At 27.2% G+C, this 23,530-nt stretch overlaps 1 protein-coding gene across 5 annotated transcripts in view; it reads right to left on the bottom strand.

Moving 5' to 3' along the window:
• Positions 1-23,530, bottom strand: part of LOC148230626 (uncharacterized) — a 75,651-nt gene that overhangs the window by 23,706 nt on the left and 28,415 nt on the right. For all 5 annotated transcript variants that reach the window (XM_088194276.1, XM_088194273.1, XM_088194274.1 and 2 more), the window contains exon 3: positions 583-645. In XM_088194276.1, coding sequence (XP_088050402.1) covers positions 583-645 — 63 coding nt within the window. The remainder of the gene's footprint in view (positions 1-582; positions 646-23,530) is intronic.

The following is a 23,530-nucleotide window of genomic DNA, read 5'->3' as shown; positions in this document are numbered from 1 at the left end:
AAAACAAACAATGTAATTACAGTAGACACACAAGAGCAATAATTTGCAATGTAAAAATATTGCACGTTATTGTTCCATTTTTTAATAATATAAAATGAATCCATTTTCATTAATTTATTATAAAAAATATGAGCTATAAATGAAATATTTTTAAATAGAAAATGCTTTCATTTTATATATAATATAAATATAATATAATACTAATAGTACACTAATAAATAAATTTCATATTTTATCATTACAAAAATATGCAAATTTTATAATATAATAGAAAATAGAAAGCTGAAGAACTATTAATATATAACATTGAAATATATATAGAAGAGGTAAATAAACACGCGCAAATTTACTTTTCTTTTTTATATATAATATATACATTCACACACATTTTTATTATATAAATTCGCAACGAATAGTATAGAAATAGTATAGAAAGTGCCCAATAGACTATCGAAAAGCTTCAAGTGCATAATTTAAAAGAAGTATATTTTACAAAAGTTTTATCTTAAATAAAAATATTTTACAATAAGTTATTTTTAAAGGCTTATGTTACAATTTAATAAAGAAAAAATATAAACTTACCGCCATCTCCAGAAACGTCCCTTTTCACTTTATCTGCAGCAATTTGTTCGTCAATCTGACTTTCTGTAAATAATAGAATACAGGTTAATTGCGTACAATGATCTTTTTATTGTGATTGTATCATCGTGGTTAAATAAATTTTTAATTGTTTCTACATGTTACGGTTTAATTAAAAAATCATGTGAAAGTGAAAACGCTGAGGGGCTGTTGTGGTGTTGCTCAAACTTTTTTACGTCAGAGAGGTCGCGGGTTCGTTTGTAATTAACGGATGAAAATTCGAACAAACAATAAGATCTTTTCCCGGTTAAATTTCATAATGAGCTCCTCCGATGCCTTGATAAGGCCATCTAGTCGAGCGTGGGAATCGCTTTGTAACATTTAATGGGTTAACGCTGCTCGACGTTTCAAAATACGTCACGTAATGTGCGTCATACGAGACGTAATTTAAAAGAAAAGTTCTCAGAGAAATTGATATCAAATTTGTTATGTTTGAAATTTTTTTATGTGAAACGTGCTTTAAGAGGGAGTGAATCGAATTAGTAACGAAACACGAGTAATCAGAGACAATTCCCATACAAATAATGATTTTATGAGATTGTGGCGATGTAATCACTGAAAAAGGTGATCCATTCACAATTAAATATATTTTGAACATATATAATTTTTCCAATTTTAGAAAATCTTTAATGAAAATTTTTGTATATTTTATTATATGTAATCTTATTTTATTGCTAAAAATATCTGTATTTTTAGAGCATTTTTAAAAAATTTTCTGGCTGTAGAATTCGTTTTAAATTTAAAGATCTAGAAGTTGGGCCTTATTCAACTGATATTTTACTTTCAGATTATCACATCTTCAAATCCGTTTTGGATTTTTTTTTACATCAATCAAATTTTTTGACACATTTTTGAGCTTTAGAGGAGTAATTTGCAAAATTACCTAATCTGTAATTTATTTTATTTTTATCTAACAAAATTTAATTTGGGTAGTCGATTTTTGATAGATGTATTTGTAAATACTAAAATTAAAATGTTAAAAATTAACTTAAAACCGTTTCAGTAATAACTTCCTGAGTTTAAAATCATTGAAATTTTAAAAATGTTGACACTAAATTTCCATACAAAAAATTACATTTTCACATTTTATTTGAATGCATATTTTACAGAAAGAAAAACACAAAACTAAAACACTAGCTTTAAAACGCAAAAAATGTTGTTTAGAATATATAAAAAAATTGTTCGAAAATGTTCGTTGATTCTGAAAAAATATATTATATTAATCATAGTAATGGGCTAAGATAAACTATGAAAAAATAAATTATTATGCTTATTAAGCAGAAGATATCATATTACATTTTACTTTTTAATATTCGAGGCAATCATTTAAACAAACAAAAAACTGTTTTTATTACTTATTGTCATAAAAAATGATAAAACCAAGAATCCAGTGGTACAGCTATAATAAAAGTTTTTTTTATTTTGTAAAAATAGTTTATATAAATAATCGTTCAGTTTAAAAATTAAATAAATGGTTTTAAAAACTGGTTTTTATAAAAATTAGAATTCGAAATTGTATATTTCAATATACAATAAAACTTCCACTATCAAATTTATTTTTAAGAAAATACTTCATATGAGAAGTCATCTATTATAAGTATATTTAACGTATATTAATGTAGAATGCTTTAAAGCTATTAGTACATAAACCCAAACTTGCCATCCCTTTCTAAATTATGAATAATCATGAAATAAATAGCTCTCGAATTGACTGTGTTAACGCGAATAGAATGTAGTAACTATTGTCGTCTTTATATTATTTTTGAAATATAATAAGCATATAAATTAATGAAATTTATGATCAATTTTCCGTTCGTCTGTTTATGCATATTTCGTGATTTTAATAATAATAAGATTTTAAACAACCTTCCTTACATTCAAGTACTTCTAAAAATACTACAAATATTGTGTTGTCTACGAATACTAATAAAAATCAATAAGACGACTGTGTGTGTACAAAAACGTATTATTTCCAATTTATTTCCTCACTATATTATCAGAAAAATATTGTTGAAAATACAGGCGACAAACCTTTTTTTGGAACAATAAGTCTAAAAAATTATTCCAATTAAATATAATCCTATATTACTCAGTATTTTTTGTCATTGGAAAATTGATTTTCAGATTGGAAAATTGTAAATCTGTTTTTTTCCAAAAACATTTGTATAATTGAGACATATTTTATTATTGTACATTTAATATTTAATTTGGAATAACACAAAAATTTTTTTTAGAAAGCTATATCTTAACGTAACATAAATTAAATTTTATCTAGGTATTTGTCTAAATAAATAATATGCAATACGTAAATACTGCATCATATATTTTACATTGATATCTTATGCTGATAATACTACTTACAATGAGAATTATTTCACTAACTTTCAAGCAATTTGGGAATCGTCGTTTTTGTGGTTTTAAGCTATCGAAATATAGATAATAATATATAAATAATATATCAGCAAATAATATATCAGCAAATAAAATGTACGGATTTAGGGAAAATATATTTTTTTCAGTACTACCGGTATTTTATTTTGTAATAACAGTAGTATTGAAGATCGATTTTCGTCCCAATCACAAAAACACCTGATCACGACAGATCACAGCCGACAATAATCAACTCGACACTCCAGCGAAGACTCTCATTCTTTCAAGACGCAACTACAATTTTATATATATGCCTAATTTAATAAACTGTTGCGAGCTTTTCCAACGTCTATTCATATTGCAAAGTCATACCCCCTCAAAACTCGAAAGAGATAAAACTATTTATGATAACGCAGAATGAAACTTACTTAAGCCGTTAAGATGTTAACGCTCATCGTCGTTGTGTTGGAAATAAGGATGCGTGTACACATGCATGCATACATATACAGTTTTCCGCGAATTTGTTTACACCGATAGGAGAACGTTACCAGTACTAAATCGGGGCTGTTTTAAGGGTAGGGTGACCATACGTTGGAAATTGAATTAAAAATTAAAATATGTTATGTTTTTATTATAAATTATTGTAATGTGTTATTTTGTAATCAATATAACAATTCCTGTAATATTCTATTGGTATTTTAAAAAAATATTATATTAAACAGATATTCAATTTAGAGAGTGATTCCAAAACTGGTATCATGTTTTTGAGTTAAATATGTATATAAATAAATAAAATAAGTAAGAAAATGATATTTTACATTTTCTTCAACAAATTAAATTAAAATAGGAAAAATTAATTGAACGCTAAATTTCACATGGTCATCCTATTATATTCTCTCACCAATACTGTAGCAATGAGCATTCATATCTTGGACAGACTGTACTTGATTTAAATATAAAACTAAAAGACAAACATGTACCTATTTCAAAGTTTATTACCAAAGCATTGATAACAAAACTTGCGCTTTAAATGAAAATATCCCTTGATAATTTACACTTGTCTCAAAACGAATAGATTTTCAATTTTCAATTTTTCAATCCAAATTAATTTTATTCTGATAGATTGAAATTAAATAAAATAAATGATCGACTTTTATAAAGCTTATGAAAATTAAAAAAACTAAATTTTTGAATAATTATCTTTAATGAAAATTTCAAAGAGCAAACTAACAAATAACTAATTTAAGTAGTAACTGAAGTTAATATTATAATTTCCAATTTAGTGCTCAAGTCTTAATGAATGCTATAAAATAAACTAGACTAACTAAAAAAACGTTTCGTATTAATTATTATTTTATTGAAACGTTTTCGATACTTTTAAATATTCGCACATATTTTTTTTCAATGTGCTACGGCCCACTTAATGCATAGAAATCGTGTTTTACACACCTGCTTTAGAATTAAAAATGTAATAATTTATGATCACAATAAAAGAGTGAATATGTTATATTTTGGCATTGCCTCTATGTCAGACTATAAATATAATAAAATGCTATATTATTAATTAAATCTGTATCTGTCTGTCTAGAGCTTATAAATACATTTTTTGATAAAGAATACATAATTTTTATTAATTTAAATTTTGCCAAAAAAAAAATCGAAAAAAATAAAGGGTCGCAAATCGGTGTCAAAATTCTTTAATATAATAATTTATTTAAAAATTACAAATATGTTACTTTCTATAAGCATGATAAATTTATATACGCGCCATTCCAATATTTTAAAATAACCAAATTTCCGACATCTGTGCTAAATGCATATTTATGCAAAACTTTCCTTGGAAACACATTTGCAAAATTTAACATTTACACTCACACACATCCTCGATCCTCACACTAACACTCGTGTGGCAAAATTATGGCCACTTTGACGGACAGACATACGTGTATCTGTCTGTGACCTCGTTACGGTATCCATTGTACTTGGCCACTCGGTCAGCGCCCCTTTTGTTTACCTACGAACAACTCATGTGCCCAATGCTTCCTTTCGAGACTTCCGCTACTTCTTCTGCTCCTAGCGTGACCAGCCACTGTATACTCGTATGGTATGTTTGACTGTTCAATTTTCATCAACTGACCAATTTTACACAAGAAATTTCACTCGAATCGCTAATTGCAGATGACATTTTGTAAGATTTCCTCGCGGAGAAGGAGAAGTTCTTATATTTGGACAACGGTAAAAGACGGCCGCTTCTTTATCGGTGTGAAAGTTCAGGCGGAATCCGGTCACGCGTTGAAGAAGTAGGCTTTGCTCGTCATAATCATCGGCAATTATTTATTCGATCTTGTGTTGAAATGTTAAAATGTAACACAAAAAAGTAGTTACCATATGCATTTTTATGCAACTAAAGCAAAATGTCAATCCACTGTTTCGAAATAATTCTATCAACGAATGCATCTTATAATAGCTGTTTAATGCTAATATATCTGAGTGAGATAAATTAATAATAATAATCATATACATTGAAAAATATAGTATATGTAAAATAATAATATTGTTGTATTTTATGAAATCCGATTGTCGATTGATATACATTAATGAAACACTTCTAAGTTATTATACATGGCATATATGTACATACATATATACCATGAATATTTATTTTCATTAATGGCATAACACGAGTACCTTAAATATTTTTTACAATACTGTAATATTGACTTAATTATATGTAAGACAATTTATTTTTTAATGCAATGTTATGATTTATAAAAAAAATATTTACAAAATTTAATCAACACTACAGACACAACTCTATCATTATAAAATTTCATTGTTTCGCAATAGTCTATCTCGAATCTAGTTTTAACGGCCTGAGTCACTCTTAAACCACTGTGAGATTTACCACCACACATATTGCGTAATTTATTACTAAAACTCATAATATCAATACCATTATCCATTCCGTATCCAACCGAGCGTTAAAACAATGATCGCAAAACACACTACATATTCCAGAATAATACGTGCGTTCATGACACCGTTCGTTTTACAATACATATACGTAAGTAGGCGAAAGTAATTATTTCTGCATTATTTCCCTAAGGAACTAATATGAAAAATCAATAACAGAGATAAAAAAAACATATGAGATATAACGGAACTTTCGATACGAAAAATTGACCGAAATTTTTAGTCACGCATGTCGATCGTTAGGCTCTAACGTGATAATGACTTTAACGAGTTACTATTTGATTATTTATCTTGTTATAAAAAATCTTAGGTGTTATGCTCATTATATCGGAGAACGGTAATTGTTGAATATGTACACCCATTACATTATATAAAATAATTCGCACGTGTGCATGCGTGTAAATGAACAAATAAAATTTGCACATTAGCAAGTTTCACTGTCCGTCATGCACTTTCACGCTTCAATTAACACATGTCTTGAATGTGTCATTTGGTAAGTAGAAAAAAACTTATGCATAGTTGCGTAAGTTTGACGAAAGCAAAAAACAATCGCGTGCTATAATTTATCGTTAGTTATTAATTCGCGGCGAGACATTGAACTTCTGGGTCGGTTTTTGCTGACCGACATTGCGGCAAGACAATGGCGGCGAACGTTGTCAATTGTATGCAACTGACTGACATTTTAACAGCAAATGCAATGCAATTGTAGGCGGCTTTGTTTTATGTAAGTGCCTTTTTGCATATCCGACAACAGTGCGATAATATCAAGCGGTTTGCTAAAAAGATATTTATTTGCGACCGAAAGCTCTGTCAGCGAGCTTTCAGATTTAAAAAAAATATTTACAAAAAATTTAGAGGTTAAACTTCATATAAAAAAGTAACTGTATTTGTGACACTTATATACAAAATAAGCATATTCCTTTCAAATTTCTGTGACACATTGAAAATGCTTTCTGAAGCTCGTTATAATCTAAGTTCTATAAGTGCATATTTTTTATTGAATTGTTGCGTTATAATTAACTATATTGATGTTCTTTTATAAGATTGTTTCATAAGAAACGTGATGTTCATGTTATCTTTATCTTAATTGTAATCGAATTATTTTGCTTATTATACAAATAAAGTTGCATCTTACATAATTTAATTAAAACGTATTGATCTAATCCTTAGCATTGTTTAAAAACATACTAATTAAAATTTAATATTGTTTTTTATATAAATAAACAGAATTTAAATGTAAATAAATGGTTTAAAATTATTTAAGTTAAACTTTTCGAAACTTAAGAAATATCACTTTGGGCTTTGGTGAAGGTACTGTTTGTCATGTTATTAAACATTAAACATCTATTGTTCATTTACAAGTTTAAGGCATTTTATAAGTGAACTCATAAAAAATTGTATGTGAATTTCAGTTGAGATCTGGATTAAAAAAATATATAAATTGACCGAATCTGTAAGGTCTCAATTCACAATTAACTATCATTAAATTATTTGTTAGATTGCAATTAAAATTTTGTTCATAAATATGTTAGTTAAATGTATTATCAACTACTTCATATTAATAATTTAATTGGACATTTTCCAGTTAAATAAAATACGGTTAGAGTAAGACTTAAACGCAAGCATATTATATCTAATTGTTTTATTTTTTCACAAGTTCTAAATACTTGTGATTGGATGAAAACATTTTATTCAAATTAAGTAGAATCTTGAACGTGTTAACAATTTCTAATTGAGCTTTTAAAGCATATATATATAATCTTTCAATCAGGTTTTCCTAGTTTCCTAGATTGCATTTAATAGCTGCTAAAATAAATCGATTAAGCCAATTGACACATTTATCCTATAAACTCGATCTCTAATAACAAGAAAATTTAATTAAATAAAGCTACTCTAATATTAAACAATCAAAAACGATATACTTTTACGGTCAATGAACTCAAATTCGAAGGAATTCTTAAACACGGAATCAAGTAGTAAAGGCTTCACGCTTGTCTGATTATCATGTCCTTGACTGTTTTATAAATATATAATAATATTATTTAATTATATACATTTATTACGCGTTTAGTAGTATTAAATTATGGTTGAAATAGAAAGCATTGAGAATGTGTTCCACAATGAGACACATTGCGAATTACGTCAAATGAAACCGCTCTCTTTGTCTTTGTATTAAACTGTGACATTTGGACCTTTGTCATTGTGCAAAAATGGACAACCGGCGACCCGTTAACACATAAATTTACGGCACGAGAATACAAATGCGTTTTCTATACGTCTAGAAACCCAAATCAAACGAGCTTTGCGAAAGAAATGGACAACGTGACCGTTACGCGGTCGCATTTAGATTATAGACAATGATGTGTATAATAAAAAGTGTAACGAAGAACCTTATGTTATTTGCATTAAGATCTAAAAGTATTTTATTTTATATTAGTAAGAGAAATCAGCATGTGTAAATTAGCTGTAATTGTATTAGCACGTAAATGTGCGTAAGTACATAGACAAGAACTACATTGTAATTTGGGATGAATGAAATTTATTTTAGTGTCCCAGAAAAATATTGTATTGTTTTTTATCTTATTCTAAAGTTCATTTTTAGCCTATTTGTATTAATTAATACTAATTATATACATAACATACTAAAAAAAATAAGATTATTTTATGTTTTTTATATAAAAAATATGTACTAAGCAATTAATTCATTAAAAGTTAATTTATTAATCATTTTATATACTATTGTTATTGTAGAAAAATATTTTTATATTCTACATTTATTAGAAATTTATTACAATTTTATACATACATATATCAACAAATAAAATGCTTTCTAGGTCAACCATAAATCGATTTGAGTGTTCATATTAGTTGCTATTAATCGGACAATAAATTTATTATTTTCATCTACGTTGGTAAATCATAGAGTTAATAATTATTAAATATTGTTAATATAATTTTTAATTATTTTCAGTAAAAAGTTTGGAGAAAATATTTTTTTTTATAATAAAATCCAAGTTCAAGTTTTACTTATACATATATTATGTTTTAAATATTTTTAAGATTTCCATAACAATAAATTAATATTGTTTTGTAAAATGTTATTAATTAATAAATTATTTAGTATAAATATTGTAACTAATATTTTACATTTACGTTTACCTTTTATTTTTTTTTAATAAAATATGGGATTCACTTATATTCACTATTATTCAATGTAGAAAATACTTTTTATCTTATTTTTTTAAATTTTTAGTTGTTGATTTTTTTATTATATTTAGAAATAGTATCAAATTCAAAGAAAAATTCACTATTAAACATTATTTATTATTAATTAATAAATATAATATTTTTTTATTATTGATACTATCCTGTATACATATTTATTTATTAAAATTATGACCATCGTGATCTGACAGGTTGACCTAATGCGTCACGATTGCTAAAAGTATAAAATAAATACATATAAGTAAAATCATGAAAACAAGATAAAATAACAGACACAAATCACCTCAAAGTCCCACACGAATTAAATCAAAACCCCATATGTGCACGAGAAAATGTCAATATCTCTATGCATAGTATTGAGCAGACGAAGAGTTGTCAAGTGCTCCAGTTCTAGACTTTACAGGCAAGAACAGTGGACGCGACCGAGAACTATAACCACTTTCCGGAACCCACATTTGGAGCTGCTTGAGCACCGAAAGCTTGTCTACGATGCCTTTGAGCAGTTTCCAGAAGTGTTTAATTGCGAGTTGACAAAGAAACGTATCCCAGCGCTCCCAGAATAAAAGCATTGGGAAACAAGAGCGGATAATACCCGTATTCCTTCAAGTATAAATATCGAAGGAATTTATGCTGTACTTTTTCAAGATTCAATTCATTACAATGACTCATTACAGAGATAGTTTCTAGTATAAAGCATCATAAAGAGTGCGTAATACTAAAGTGCTCCTGATGCAACGCGCATTTCTTATAATAAAACCGAGCATTTTTAATGATTTACTGTGAGTGCTGGTTAAATTTCCAACGTTCTTAGAAAGTCACAACTAAATCCCATGTCTAGAATATATCCTCCGAGATGGTAGTAATATTTTGCCGGCATCGATGACCTTGAAAATGAAATTGTGTGACGTTTATTTACACTGAAATGCAATCGGTTATAGCAAGCTCGCTTCCATAAAGAATTGAGATCCTCCTGAAGGTCGAGGGAATTCGAAATTTACCGCACTTTTCTGAAAAATCCCAATCGTCTGCATATAATAAAAAAAATAAATGATACATTGCTGTTTCTATGTCATTAATGAAAAATAGTACAGCAATGGATCCAAGTTGAATCTTTTAGATACACCAGTAGAGGTCTTATATCGTTCTGAAAAAGAGTTTTTATTCTTAACGAACTGATATTTATTGGTCAATAATTTGAGATGAAGTTTATAAGACCTTTAGAAAACCCGAAATTAGATCAATTAAAGCATGGTTGACTTTATCAAATGCCTTTTCAAAATCTGTGTATATAATGATCCAATGATCTTGAAATAAATTTAAAAGATTAGTGACAGTGGATCGAGATTGACGGAAACCATGTTGCTGCTCGAGAAGCATACATCTGCAATAATTAAAAATGTATTTATGCAATACAATTTCAAGTAATTTTGCAGTTTGTCAATGTGAGACTTGACACCCTTTTTATGCATCGGGGTGACCTTAGAGCATTTCTATAATACTGGAAAACAAGAAGATCTCAAAATTAAATTAAATATAAATTGAAGTGGCTGCAAAAAAACACACTTGCATCCTTTCAAAATGTAGTCTGGGATAAAATCTGGTCCTTAAGAAAAAATGGACCAGCTTGCTAAATCCGTATTTCATATCAACCAAACTTTTGATTGATAACAAAGATGACCATGAACGCTGTGCCTCATCGTAATTAGAAGTATATCGTCATGGTATACGGTTTAAAAATATCTAGCAAACCCTTTAGAACCTTCAAAATGTATAATATTTAAGCAAAACATTTAATAAAAAATAAAATAAAAACTTTAAATCAAAGTTTGTTATATTTTGAGGCACAATTGAAATTTAAAAAATCTGCTTTTAAAAGATTATTTTTTAAAAGCGTTTTTGTGTTCCAGAACGAGAGAAATCTCTATTTGATATGTTAAAAAAATAAATAAATAAAAGTAGGCTACCAATTAGTTTTGAATTCTATTCTTATTAAGTATATAAATATCTGAATTAAAAACATGTTTTTCCCCATACGGTTTTTTCTAATAATGAATCCAAGATATTAAATATTTTTTTAACGTCCGGTCGCAATCTTGGTTTATCGGTTTAGTCACGGTTTAAAAGTAGAACGGTATGTCACAAAATTATGGACAGTCACTTGTTCGGTGGCGATGTTATAAAATTGTACAAAATTGGAGATTATAATGTAATAATCGCTTTGACATTGCGAAATAATGACGGTGAAATGATCAAACAAGCGTAGGAAATTTATGAAACGATGCGAAAAGACCATAACAGTTTTCTAATATAATAATAATATTTTGTGACACGTTTTAATAAATAAATAATTAGATAACTATTGTACCACTTTCAATCTAATCGCAACTTTTATCGAAATCAATCAAAAACTATGCCAAACGCATCCACGGCCCAGAAACGAAACATCACAACTCGTTTTTGCATATTCCTAACAAACAATTAAAGCGTATGTTTTTCGAACGCTTTCGACCAATTAAGCTCTATTCCCAGACAGACGTTTCGGAAACAATGTCGACTTCATTCTCACACACGATCGTCAAGTAATTGTAATATTATAATACACACATATAAAATGGATAGGAAAACCGTTATTCTTCCATTTATATCGTGAAAAATTCAGACAAACGTTCATTTCCGCCGCTAAACGATTGTCATCTCAATAACGACAAACGATTTAAATTTATTGCGTATTTCCTGTTGATTTTATTATGTATGAAATAAATTAAAATATAGGGCAATCGGTTTTGTGCGTACCAAATTGAATTGAAAAAGAAAAAGGAACGCGTTGACCAGGACCTTGACGGAGCAAGGGTAACCGGATAGTAATACATTGAAAAGCTTTCTTAAGATATGATTTATTATAAAGTGACTCATTATTCGATATTTTATATACATTCAATTCAATTTCCAAGCGTATAATCAATATTTACATAATTCAGATTGTATCACTCAATGTTTCTTAACAGTCGATTGACTCATCTACTTATTCAGGGTTTGTCATATTTGAAAGTAAAATCAATACCACAGAGATGAAATCATCATGAATTATTTAAAATAAATATATATGTTTATAGAAAGAGTGATTAACTTTTAAACCAATATTAACAACATAGATTTAAATATATCATATATCCTTTTCAGGTCACGGACTTTCAACTTTAATAAACGTCAACTAAACAATGCTCAATAAAACAATTTACAGGTGATAATTATTTATTTTTATTATGTTTTTATGATATAGATTAATAAAAAAATCGTCAAACAAACCCGAGCCGGATAATCAGGTTTCTAGATCAGTTTTATCTACGTAGTATCGATTACGTAGTTAGAAGTCGGCGAGCCGTTACGTGTTTGCGATTCGTTAACGGGCTAGGCGACACGGAGCTTTTGCGAAACTTTCGGAAGAAGAAGACGGATTAATTGCGTAATTTGATATTTTCGATAATGGCAACGTCACGTCGACGGCAACAATGGTTTATGTTAGGGTGGCCGACTTTTTGGATGCGGCGTCAGTCGCACGCTACTTTATGTAACAGTTCACACAGGCACTGTGCGAAACGCATATCATTCTAATACCGTATTATTACGCTGCGATATGTTATGCTAAATTCAATTATATGCTACCGAATGCGAAAGAATTGAGAAATGTACTATAAGTTACCAGATACGTAGTAAAACTCAATTAATAGCGCTTGATTACAACCCATTGACATGAATAATTAAAATTGAAAAAAATATGTTGTCAGCAAAGTGAAAGGTATATAATGATATTTGGATAATAGATAGTATGCTAATCAGATTGTAATTAGGAGTAAATAATATAATAGGCACGGCCATATTTAAATTTTAATTAAAATAATTTCTTATTCACCGCAATTAGTTGCAAATGTTTGTAAAGCTACAGTATAGATATCCTCACTAATAAAATCCTAATTATACGAATTCTCTTTGACGTTTTGTAAAACAAAACTTATAGACTTTTGGGATTTATTATCAATTAAAATGTTTAATTATTGTCATATTTTTTTTATTCAATAAAATCGATAAGAGTTATGTAGAAAAGCTTTACGTGCAGATTTTAAATAAGCGAATATTTTTACATATAATTCAGATTATTGAGTCCTTGTGACATAAAATTGAGTCATGTTTTGCTTAAAAATATAAATTACTGACCCTAGTTGTCATTAAAATTCCGCAAAATAAATAATTACTTTTAGTTAATCAATAAAAAATAATACATATTATACAAATACTATTTTTTTATATAATACTTTTTTTTAATAATTATAAAATATTAGCATAAACTAATCGTTAAGTTATTTATTGTTAAAAAAATAAAGTATAGTACTAATTTAGAGACTATTCAAATCAATGCCTTCAATATTCAATTTTATAAAAAGCACAATTATTTTATTTTTATTGTATCTTTAATGTAATCAAAATTGCATTGTAAAAATATACATTTTAATTATGTATACGCATAAGTATTACACATAGCCCCTGAAATTCAGATTTTAAAAAGTATATTTTTTTATTTGTGTCATTGTTTTTTTTCTGTAATAAATAATAATTTAATCACTTGATGAAAAATCACAATTTAATTTAGATTTGTATATTTTTTTTTTTAATTTTGATAATGCAATAAGATAAAACCTGATCTGACAAAAATTTAGCTTTTTTATATCTTAATTATATAGTATTGTAAAATTGCTCCTTTTATGTAAAAAATAATAGTAGGCATATATATAAGTGTTTTTTAAATCATTATGAAAAAACTTTTTACTTTTATTTTATGTATAATAAAATTATATTTAAAATTATTATGAAGAAATAATTTGACAAGACACAATTTCATTTAGGTTTTTATATATTTTTTTAATAATAATAAAAAAATATATAAATGAGAAAGTAACTATTTAATTTATAGCCTTTAACATTTACTTTTCAAAATGTTCCATTATATTATTTATAACATTGTTACGTTTATGTAAACATTAATTCTGTTAAAAAACTTATATATATTTTTTTAAATAATTATAAAAAAAAATAATCAAGCAATTATTTATTTTAATTAATGATATTTTAATAATTTAATGAAAAACTAATTTATTTATTAATAAAATATATGTTTCTATTTTTATTTTTGATATTTTTATGTATGTAATAATAAAATATATACCTGTTGTGCAATATTTTTAATTGATTAAATGTAAAAAAGCGTATAATTAATTAGTAAAAAATACTACTATAAGACTACTAATTTTATATTGTCTTAATTGTTGTATTTATTAAGCTTTATATATTATTTATTTATTTAAATAATATGTTATTTTTCAGGTAATCAATAATTAAAAATTGAAAAAACATATACGCTCATCAAGCTAGTTTTATATGCACAAATATTTAAGTTTTATATAACAGACATTATCATGTAGCAACTTGTTAAATTTATTTAAATATTCTTCTTAATTATAAAAATAAATTTTCATTGCATAAAATTGATTTCATTTAAATTCTATTAATATGTTAAATAATAATATATTTTTATTATTATATTCATATATACTATTGAATAATAAAATGTGTTAAAACATACACCATTTAATCGAAACTTAAATTAAATTAGGAAAATAATATTTTAGGTATCGAAATATGGCAAATATGTAAGAAATTCCTATAGCAATACACATATGTACATATATGTTTATTATTTTAATTTATAGTGATATTTAAAAATAGATATTACCAAAATGTATAATAGATAAAGATATTTAAGTACATACTAATAAGATTTTTAAACCTAAATTTTTAAGACATACACAAAATAAACTGTTTCAAGCAATAGAATATTTTTTAGTAATTTTAATTTCAATAGTTATTTTTCTAAAATTTGATTTGCAATTTTAAAAACTATGTAATAAATAACTAATATTAATTTAGTTTTTAATGTCAATATACATATAAAACAATCCAATAAATACATCTAAATAATATATCATTATTTATCTTATACCATATTAATAAATATAATATCTTATGAATTAAATTCTTAACATATTTTCACAAAATAATATACAGCATCTTCTGTTTTAATTAACACAAATGTCTAATTTATGACAATATATTTAAAAAATGTATACGTGATTTTTTACATTTTTAAATATTAAGATCGTGTCGTTATAAATGAGAAAATCGCACACATATTTGTAAAATCTCCATCTAATTTGACCCACTCAACTCTACCTGCGTTTCTCAAACAATTCATGACATGAAAAAACCCGCGATAATTTTGAAATATTTATAATTGTGTTCGAAGAAACACGCGTGTGTAATAAATCGATATTGTGATTGAGAAAAAATATCAACGTACACATATGCGTGAGGAAAACTGCTGAAGAAAGCCGCATTCTCATGAAAAGCTAAGTCGGTCAAGGATGCTGACGGTCATTTGCTCTCTCGAGTAAAAAATCAATTATAAAACACATTTGAGAATCTGTGATTCAAGGAACCGGGCTATGTAGCACAATACGGTGGATTGGAGAGATGTTTGGCCCGAGGCGAGCTGGCTGAGGCCGCCTCGTCAACTTTCTCTCCAGTTATTTCCCACTAACGAAATACACACCTATGTTGATACCTCAACCATACCATATCACATAAAAAACAGACATAATGAAGGAAAATCGTCCTTGAGACGCCCCATAGCATTCCATCGAGTGAGATTTTCACTGAATTCTTACAACCATTTAAATTGATTGTGTGTGGAATGAATTAATTTGCTTATTAGTGTTATTGAATTTTTATATAATTGGTAATATATGACTTTAGAATAGTTCATTTACACTTATTTCAGTCGCTTCCGCGTTGTTTATACACGTAATAACCAGTAATGTAATTGAGCAACTTTGAGTCGTTACGCGTTATTGAAAAGTAAAAACAAATATTATAATATTCAATTAACAGATTTATTTATGGTCAATTTATTTTTATTATATCAATGAAATGTATAACGAAAGTATGTAAACATTTGTAAGCTTCATGGGCTATTTTTAACTACTCTATTGTACAAACATTCTATTTATATTTTAAAATGCTTACTTAGCATCTTTCTAAATTTAAAAACAATTTTTTTTACAATAGTAAATATAAAAATTAGGCTATTTTTAAATGCACAATTATTTAAGCTTTATATACATAAATGTGTTCACTTAGATATTTGTCATTTTTTATTTAAATAAATATTTATTACATTAGATTGAATATTAAAAGTAAATATATATATATTTGCAATAATTGGGCTACTTTTAAATGCGTAATTCTACAATCATTATTTATTATTAAATAGAGTAATTTTAATATTTTTTAATTGTATTTTTATACACTATTAAATGCAACACTGTAAAACATTTGTCCATTATATAAATTTGTATCACTATCGGACTACTTTTAAATGAGCAACTCTACAAGTTTATTCCCAAAAATTTGCAATTGAAAGTGTTTTCTAAATTCTTTAATCAAAATATATTTTACTGAATAATAAAATAATATATATGCTACTTTTAATAGCATTGTACATATACGTATATGTACATTTAGCATATTTTTAAATATAATATTATTATTTAAGCTTAATAAATAATTTTCCTGAATGTAGTACTATAATTAAAACAAGCAAAATTAGTCGTTCACTTGAATTGAAAGCAGTAAAAGTTTAAAAAGTATATTTATCTGTCTAAATAATTTAAATTAAATTAGTCGTATTTACCATCGCCTTATATAAAGACACTTTTAATATATATTATATTAAAGATGCTGTGTTTCCTCAATAACTGTTAAAACTATTTTTAGATATTATATTATGTAGATATAACTGTTGTTTTTTAGCTCAAAATACTATTAATTTGTTTGTCATTGCTTGAGTCATCGAAACTAGAATGTGGGTGTGACGAATGTATGTTAGCATATTTGTTGCCGAAAAGGATGTCGATCAATATAAGAGATTCACAAGAGCTGTTTGCAAAAAAAAACCTCGTAAAAAACACAATAATGACCTCAAAATGGAAGTAGTACTGAAAGCAAACGAGATCGTCTCGCGTTTTAGTATAAAATTTCATCAACTTCCGGAGAAAATCGTTCATATGTGATCGAGTAACACGATCGAAGATGAGACAGGTGACAAGAGAGTACATTGACACCACGGCCGTCAAACTCTGAACCACTCTCTTTTGAGCAGATTTCACTACCAGTCGAGTCAATGGAATATGCAATCGGAAGAACAGGTAGTTGTTAGCGAGATGAATTATAATGGTGATTGTTTGGAATGTTTCTACTGAGTAAAATACGCTTATAAACAATCTTAGTGAGCGTAAGGTCGGTTAACAACCTTACATACCATTTTGTAAAATCTGACGTTTATAATTGTCGACAAAGCAATCGTGACCTTGCGAACCGTCTCGCTCGGTTAGATATTGCCGAACGTGGCGACAGATTGATAATTGTCATCTTATCAAAGCTCGAAGTCGTGCTTCGCTATTTCTGACTCAATGCACGAATCTAATCGTTCCTTACAATAGTAATAAAAAAATGCGTTCCTTGAAAATTGTCACATAAAAAATACATCTGTCGTTATGTAAGTCGCTCTCTCTGGATTCAAAGTGACATTCACTATCAATTCAATTTTCAAGGCGAAACATGTGCAACATTTGCATACGTTCTAATTATAATAGAGTAAATGAATAACATGCAATATTTACGTGTGCATTTCATTAAAAAATCAATTATTTATATGAACTTTCAATGAATATGTTACAGCGGCTAAAAGACATCGACGCGCTATAAGCAGCAAACCCGCACGCGTACTTTTGCCATATTTTTAATAATATGTAATTATATAAACAAAAAAAGCGTATTGAAAAGTATCATTACTAAAAAATTTTTGCAATATTTTAAATGTTTTATATACGCAATAGATATATTTAGTATTAAAAAATATAAATTATGTAAATACTTTGAAATGACAGTTAAAACAACATTACTTACTTAATCCAAATTTTTTATACTTTAAAAAACAATCAGTGTCGCAAAATGACTACTGTAGATAAATATTAATGTAGAAATACATTACAAAATTCAAGACACGTTGCAGTGGTCAATCAAACGACCTTGTCTATTACTTTACCAGAGCAATTATCCGACCGATAAAGGTCATACAGACCGAAACTTGATATTTTGCTACAGCTGCGGATTAATCGCGATTTAATTAAGAAAATAAACAAAAAAGCTGTATCTAATACGATCATTTTCTAAAACCCGGGCGCAGTTTCACATTTTAACGACGGTGCGATGCGAATCGAATAACCACTATTTTCCGAGTAATTATACAAAGACGGATATACCCTTTTCGATGTCGTTTTTATCTTAGGACAAAAAATGAAAGTGTAGATTTGAATTTGTAATAAGCATTCCAGTTGACAACTTTTCAAATTATTTAGATTAAAAGGTCATCTTGTGTTCGATGACAACCGGTGTTTCAGGTTTAAAAAAGTTTTTAATAAAGGTTTCTAAAAATATGATATATGGGCTGGGCCTAAATATAGACTCTGATTTTTTCCACTCATATACTATTTAAACTGTTTTTGCATTCACAATTTCGCAATTGCTTAATATATTGAGAGCGTTAAACATAATTTCAATATATTAAAATTTTTTGTATTTTTTTAGTGAACACTTATAATGTAGGTATAACAAGAAGATATAAGATATAACAATGTATTGTATAGGTAATAAAGATAAAACACTAGATAGCGCCGTGAGAAAATGTATAATTATATAACATAAACAAATTTTTATCTAATATAAAGTACACAAATGTGATGGTATTAAAAATCATTATATATTAAAATTTCTCTATTTAAAATAGCTTGAATATATATATTCTATTATATCTATTTTTTTATATAATACAACTAAAATGTTTTTTTTTTGTGATTTACAGTGCTTATTTATTTATTTGTAATGATACTTTTAACTAAGAACATTAAAAAGCTTTTCTGTGTTAATTACTTAAAAAAATACAAATTAAATTAAAAAATGTAAACTAGACATTGAACTTTATACGTAGAAACATCTACCTCAGTTTCACCGATAATTAAATCAAGGTTTGGTTGATTGATTCTGTAGATTTTACAAAACGTCATCACGTAATTCTCGCATCGATGGATGTTGGCAATGACATTAAAATATTGAGAGAGAGAGTTGAAGATCATGTGAGATACCCACGGACAAGTGTTGTATAACGACAATTTTCATCGACAACAATGAAAACCTATTATGGTCTAAAAGTGAAAATCTGAAACGTTTTGAAGCGACACACATACTATATAGGAGCTATTAATTTTCACCGGTCCGATTGGCGATAAGTAACCACTTCCAACCGCGAATGCTAATTAGTAGTTCGGACAGTGTCAAATCGGTTCCGCGTATTATTTTTTATCCGAGTTTCTTTTTATGGACACCCTGAACAACTATGACTATGACCACCATGCACCATTTGATACGAAAGTGTACATCCGTGTCGTCCGATGACATTTTACCGTCAAGCTATTCTTCAGGTCAGTGTGCCGCCAAGCTAGCCCTAACAACAAGAACTGACATTCCAGTTATTACTCGTGAACGTTGACAAGGTCGCTCATGCATAATTATCGACTTAAATGCAATTTTCTTAGGTAAATGTAACAACATCCGCAAAATAACATTCAGCCTTTAAAGGGAGCTTTTCATAAACGACTCAATTAGCAATGATAAGATCTGAGATACTCGTAAAAGTGAAAATGTAATTTAGATAGAAAGCAATGCCAGCAAATGACCTTCGAGACATTTTTTTATTGTTGCTTTTTATTATCGGTTTTACATGGCAAATTAATTTCAATGTAATAAAACAAATATTTAATTAAGAATCACACATTTGGAGCGTGGATTCGATCTGCAAATAATAATCGCAAATTGTATGTGGAGCGATTATGTATGGCCGTGAAAGTTCGCAAAAGTGGATAGTAAGAAAAGTGATTTTCTTTTATTGTGTGCAAAACGTGAAAATTTGTTTCTTAAAGTGGGTAAACCAAGCGTGGAACGCTCACCCAAATCGTATACTAGCAAATTGAATTTTTTCAATTGTGCCACTTTCGTTTTGCTAGGGTGTCTGTATTATAAGTAAAAAATACCATCAAGAGTATTTGTATTATATAAAAAAAATAAACAGTTTTATTTTGCAACTTTTTCTCTCTCTTTATATATAAAATATAATGTAAGTAAAATTAAAATCACATTTAAATGTAAATATTTACTGCCATACTATATCAATTATTTTCATATACTAAATATATATTTATTATGACTTTATATTTTTGTAAGATTTTTAATTCTTACCGTTAATAATTTATAAGTTACATTTTTATCGATATGTATCGAAAATTAAAGCCAATTTTATATTATCAAATAGAAAATTGTAGAGCAGAAGTAGAAATATACGTTGGTGATTAATACTTGATAATTATATCTGAATTCTATTTGAACTGCCTTGTTTTTTAATTTCTATCGTGTTTTGTATATAATTATAAAAACGATCGAATACCACAGATGATGTTTTTATACATTTTCCTAATCTCACGGATGAATATCAAATTCAAATAAAATTAAACTAGGTCGTAATAATAGTTTACGCTTAATACTATATCATTAAACTATAATCTTTGATTTCAATCTAGTGTATCAATATTAAATTAATAGTTATTGGTGGTGTTCACCCCGTTATAATTAGCAATTCTAATGAGACAAAAAATTTGGGAATTCCTGGGGATCGAGACTTTTATTTTTTTATCAGTAAGATCATATGTATAAAAAAGCATACATAATAATTTATTAAAAATAATAATATCTTATTTTTTATGTTTATTTATAATTAATAACAACTATAAAAAACGCATTTTGAATTATATATCAAAATAATAATTGTAAGATTATATTTTAAAAATAAGAATAATTTTTTATTCTTTCTGGACAAAATAAGTTATTAAAAAGACCAAGACATTTGCTACTGAATCAGATATTTTTAATTTATTTGATCATAGATGATTAATATACACATATAGGTATATTTGAGAATAAGTTAATATATATAAAAAATAGGGTTTTAATTAAAAAATATTTTACAATTATATTTGTAATTTACATTGATATGATACATTTTTTTCTTTAAAATAGAAAAATAGTAGGAATTAAAAACATATATTTGACAATCAAACAATCATTAATGTTTAGAATTTTTGTGTGCGCAATTTTTGTTTTGCAATGATCCGGTCATTATGCGTCTGCTATTAGGTAATATTGTAGAAATACTAATTTATTTATTAGTCATCCGAAATATCTGCAGATTTATATCCAAAAATTAACGTTATATTCTATACGCGGTTAACCGTGATAGATACTTTTTTTATATGAAGATAAAATTTAATCAAATATTCAAGGCAATTGACATAAATGTGAAAGACTCGACAATGAAAGTTTGCTGAAAAAATATTTTATATTTAAAAAAAATCTCTAGCCTTCAAAGTAACTTTGAAAACTATCACTACTAAATTAAGTATTTTAATTAATTAATTAAACTAGTAAACAACGAAGATGATGAAGATGAGTTAATGGTATCTCACTAAAAACCTTTGTCAAATGAAGAATTGTTTAGTCTACAAGATTTTCTTTATAAAATTTTATTATCACAGTTGATTATATACTCAATTGTCACAATTAAGCATAATAAGTGTGGGTTCACAGAATTTTATAATTTTCATGTGGTTAAGTCCTCATCAACCCAAATTTTGACAAGACCTATATTTACAATCCTTGTAAGGAATAAAAAAACTTATTTAGGTATTGGATGTTCCACTTAAAGCAAAAGAAAATTCGGATCAAGCAGGTGTTCACATTACGGAAGCCATTTAAAATTTTTACCGCCGTGTAACACCCCAAAGAAAGGAGAGCAACAAATCATACTTATTTTTACTAGTTAAACAAAAAGTGCAGAGAAACTAACAAGGGAACCAGGTATTAAAACCAAATTTTATAAAGCAACGAAAGTGTTAAAATAAATACTAAGTGATCCAAAAAAATCAAGCAATACAAGACTATCTAAAGAATTAACTGCAACTGAAATCACGAGTGATTTTCTCAGGAATGTAAAAAATATATATTCACACAACCATAAATGCATATACCACCTGTTAGAACTAGAAACTGGAAAATGTGCAGTAAATAATAAATAAAAAGCTATCGCAATTTCTGATTATCTAGCAATGGTTTTTGAACCATTTTCAGCATCTTGTCTAGAAAATAAAAATGAAAAAATGGTCATTTATGAAAGCAGCAAATTAACTGACTTTCTTTGAATAAAATAAAAATAAGAGACGATCAATTCTGTAATTAAAAATGACCTAAACAAAAAAAAAGATCTTACGCCCTGTTTTATTATGGAAAAATCTCTCGAACAACTACTGAAAAATAGTGTAAAAATAATTACAAACATTTTCAACGCAATAATAAGATTCCAATATGTTCCAACATTAGGTACTAAAGCAAGAAAAAACACAGGAGACGTAAAAGGTCAATTAGTCTTTTCCCTATGTTATCATAAATGTTTGAGAAGCTACTGCTACCTAGAATAAATTTAATACTACAAAAGAAAGAGATAATCCAAGCCACCAATTCGACTTTCTGCAAGGCACAATTGAACAAATACACCGAGTGGCAAACAAGATTAATAAAAATGTACAAGAGAGAAACTATTACTTGACTGCTTTCCTGAATATAAGTAAAGTTTTTGACAAAGTGTGGCATATGATAATAAAATATAAAATCAAAAAGGCACTACCGCACTAAATATATAAAATCTTGGCGATGGATTTTTTTACAGTAAAATATCAAAAATAAAAATTCTCCGTCTGTCTAATAAAATCTGGAGTACCTCAGAGTAGTGTACAAGGGACAGTACTGTACTACAGCGCATATATATACAGCAAACAAACTAAAAATTTGACTACTTGCGCAACCTTTGCTTTTTTTTCATGAAATTCCGGTTTCAGCGTCAAATTTTATATAAGAAAACCATAAAAAAAATCAGGAATTGCTGCGTATTTGGAAAATAAAAGCTTACAATAATTTTGTTCATATTACGTTTACCATGAGAAAGAAAACACGTATTCACGTACGATTTAATAACGCAATAATTCTACATTCGGAT

The sequence above is a fragment of the Plectrocnemia conspersa genome, unplaced genomic scaffold, assembly GCF_051122295.1.
Source record: "Plectrocnemia conspersa isolate PC_06_02 unplaced genomic scaffold, ASM5112229v1 ptg000010l, whole genome shotgun sequence".
NCBI lineage: Eukaryota > Metazoa > Arthropoda > Insecta > Trichoptera > Polycentropodidae > Plectrocnemia > Plectrocnemia conspersa.
This window is presented reverse-complemented; position numbering and strand designations above follow the sequence as displayed.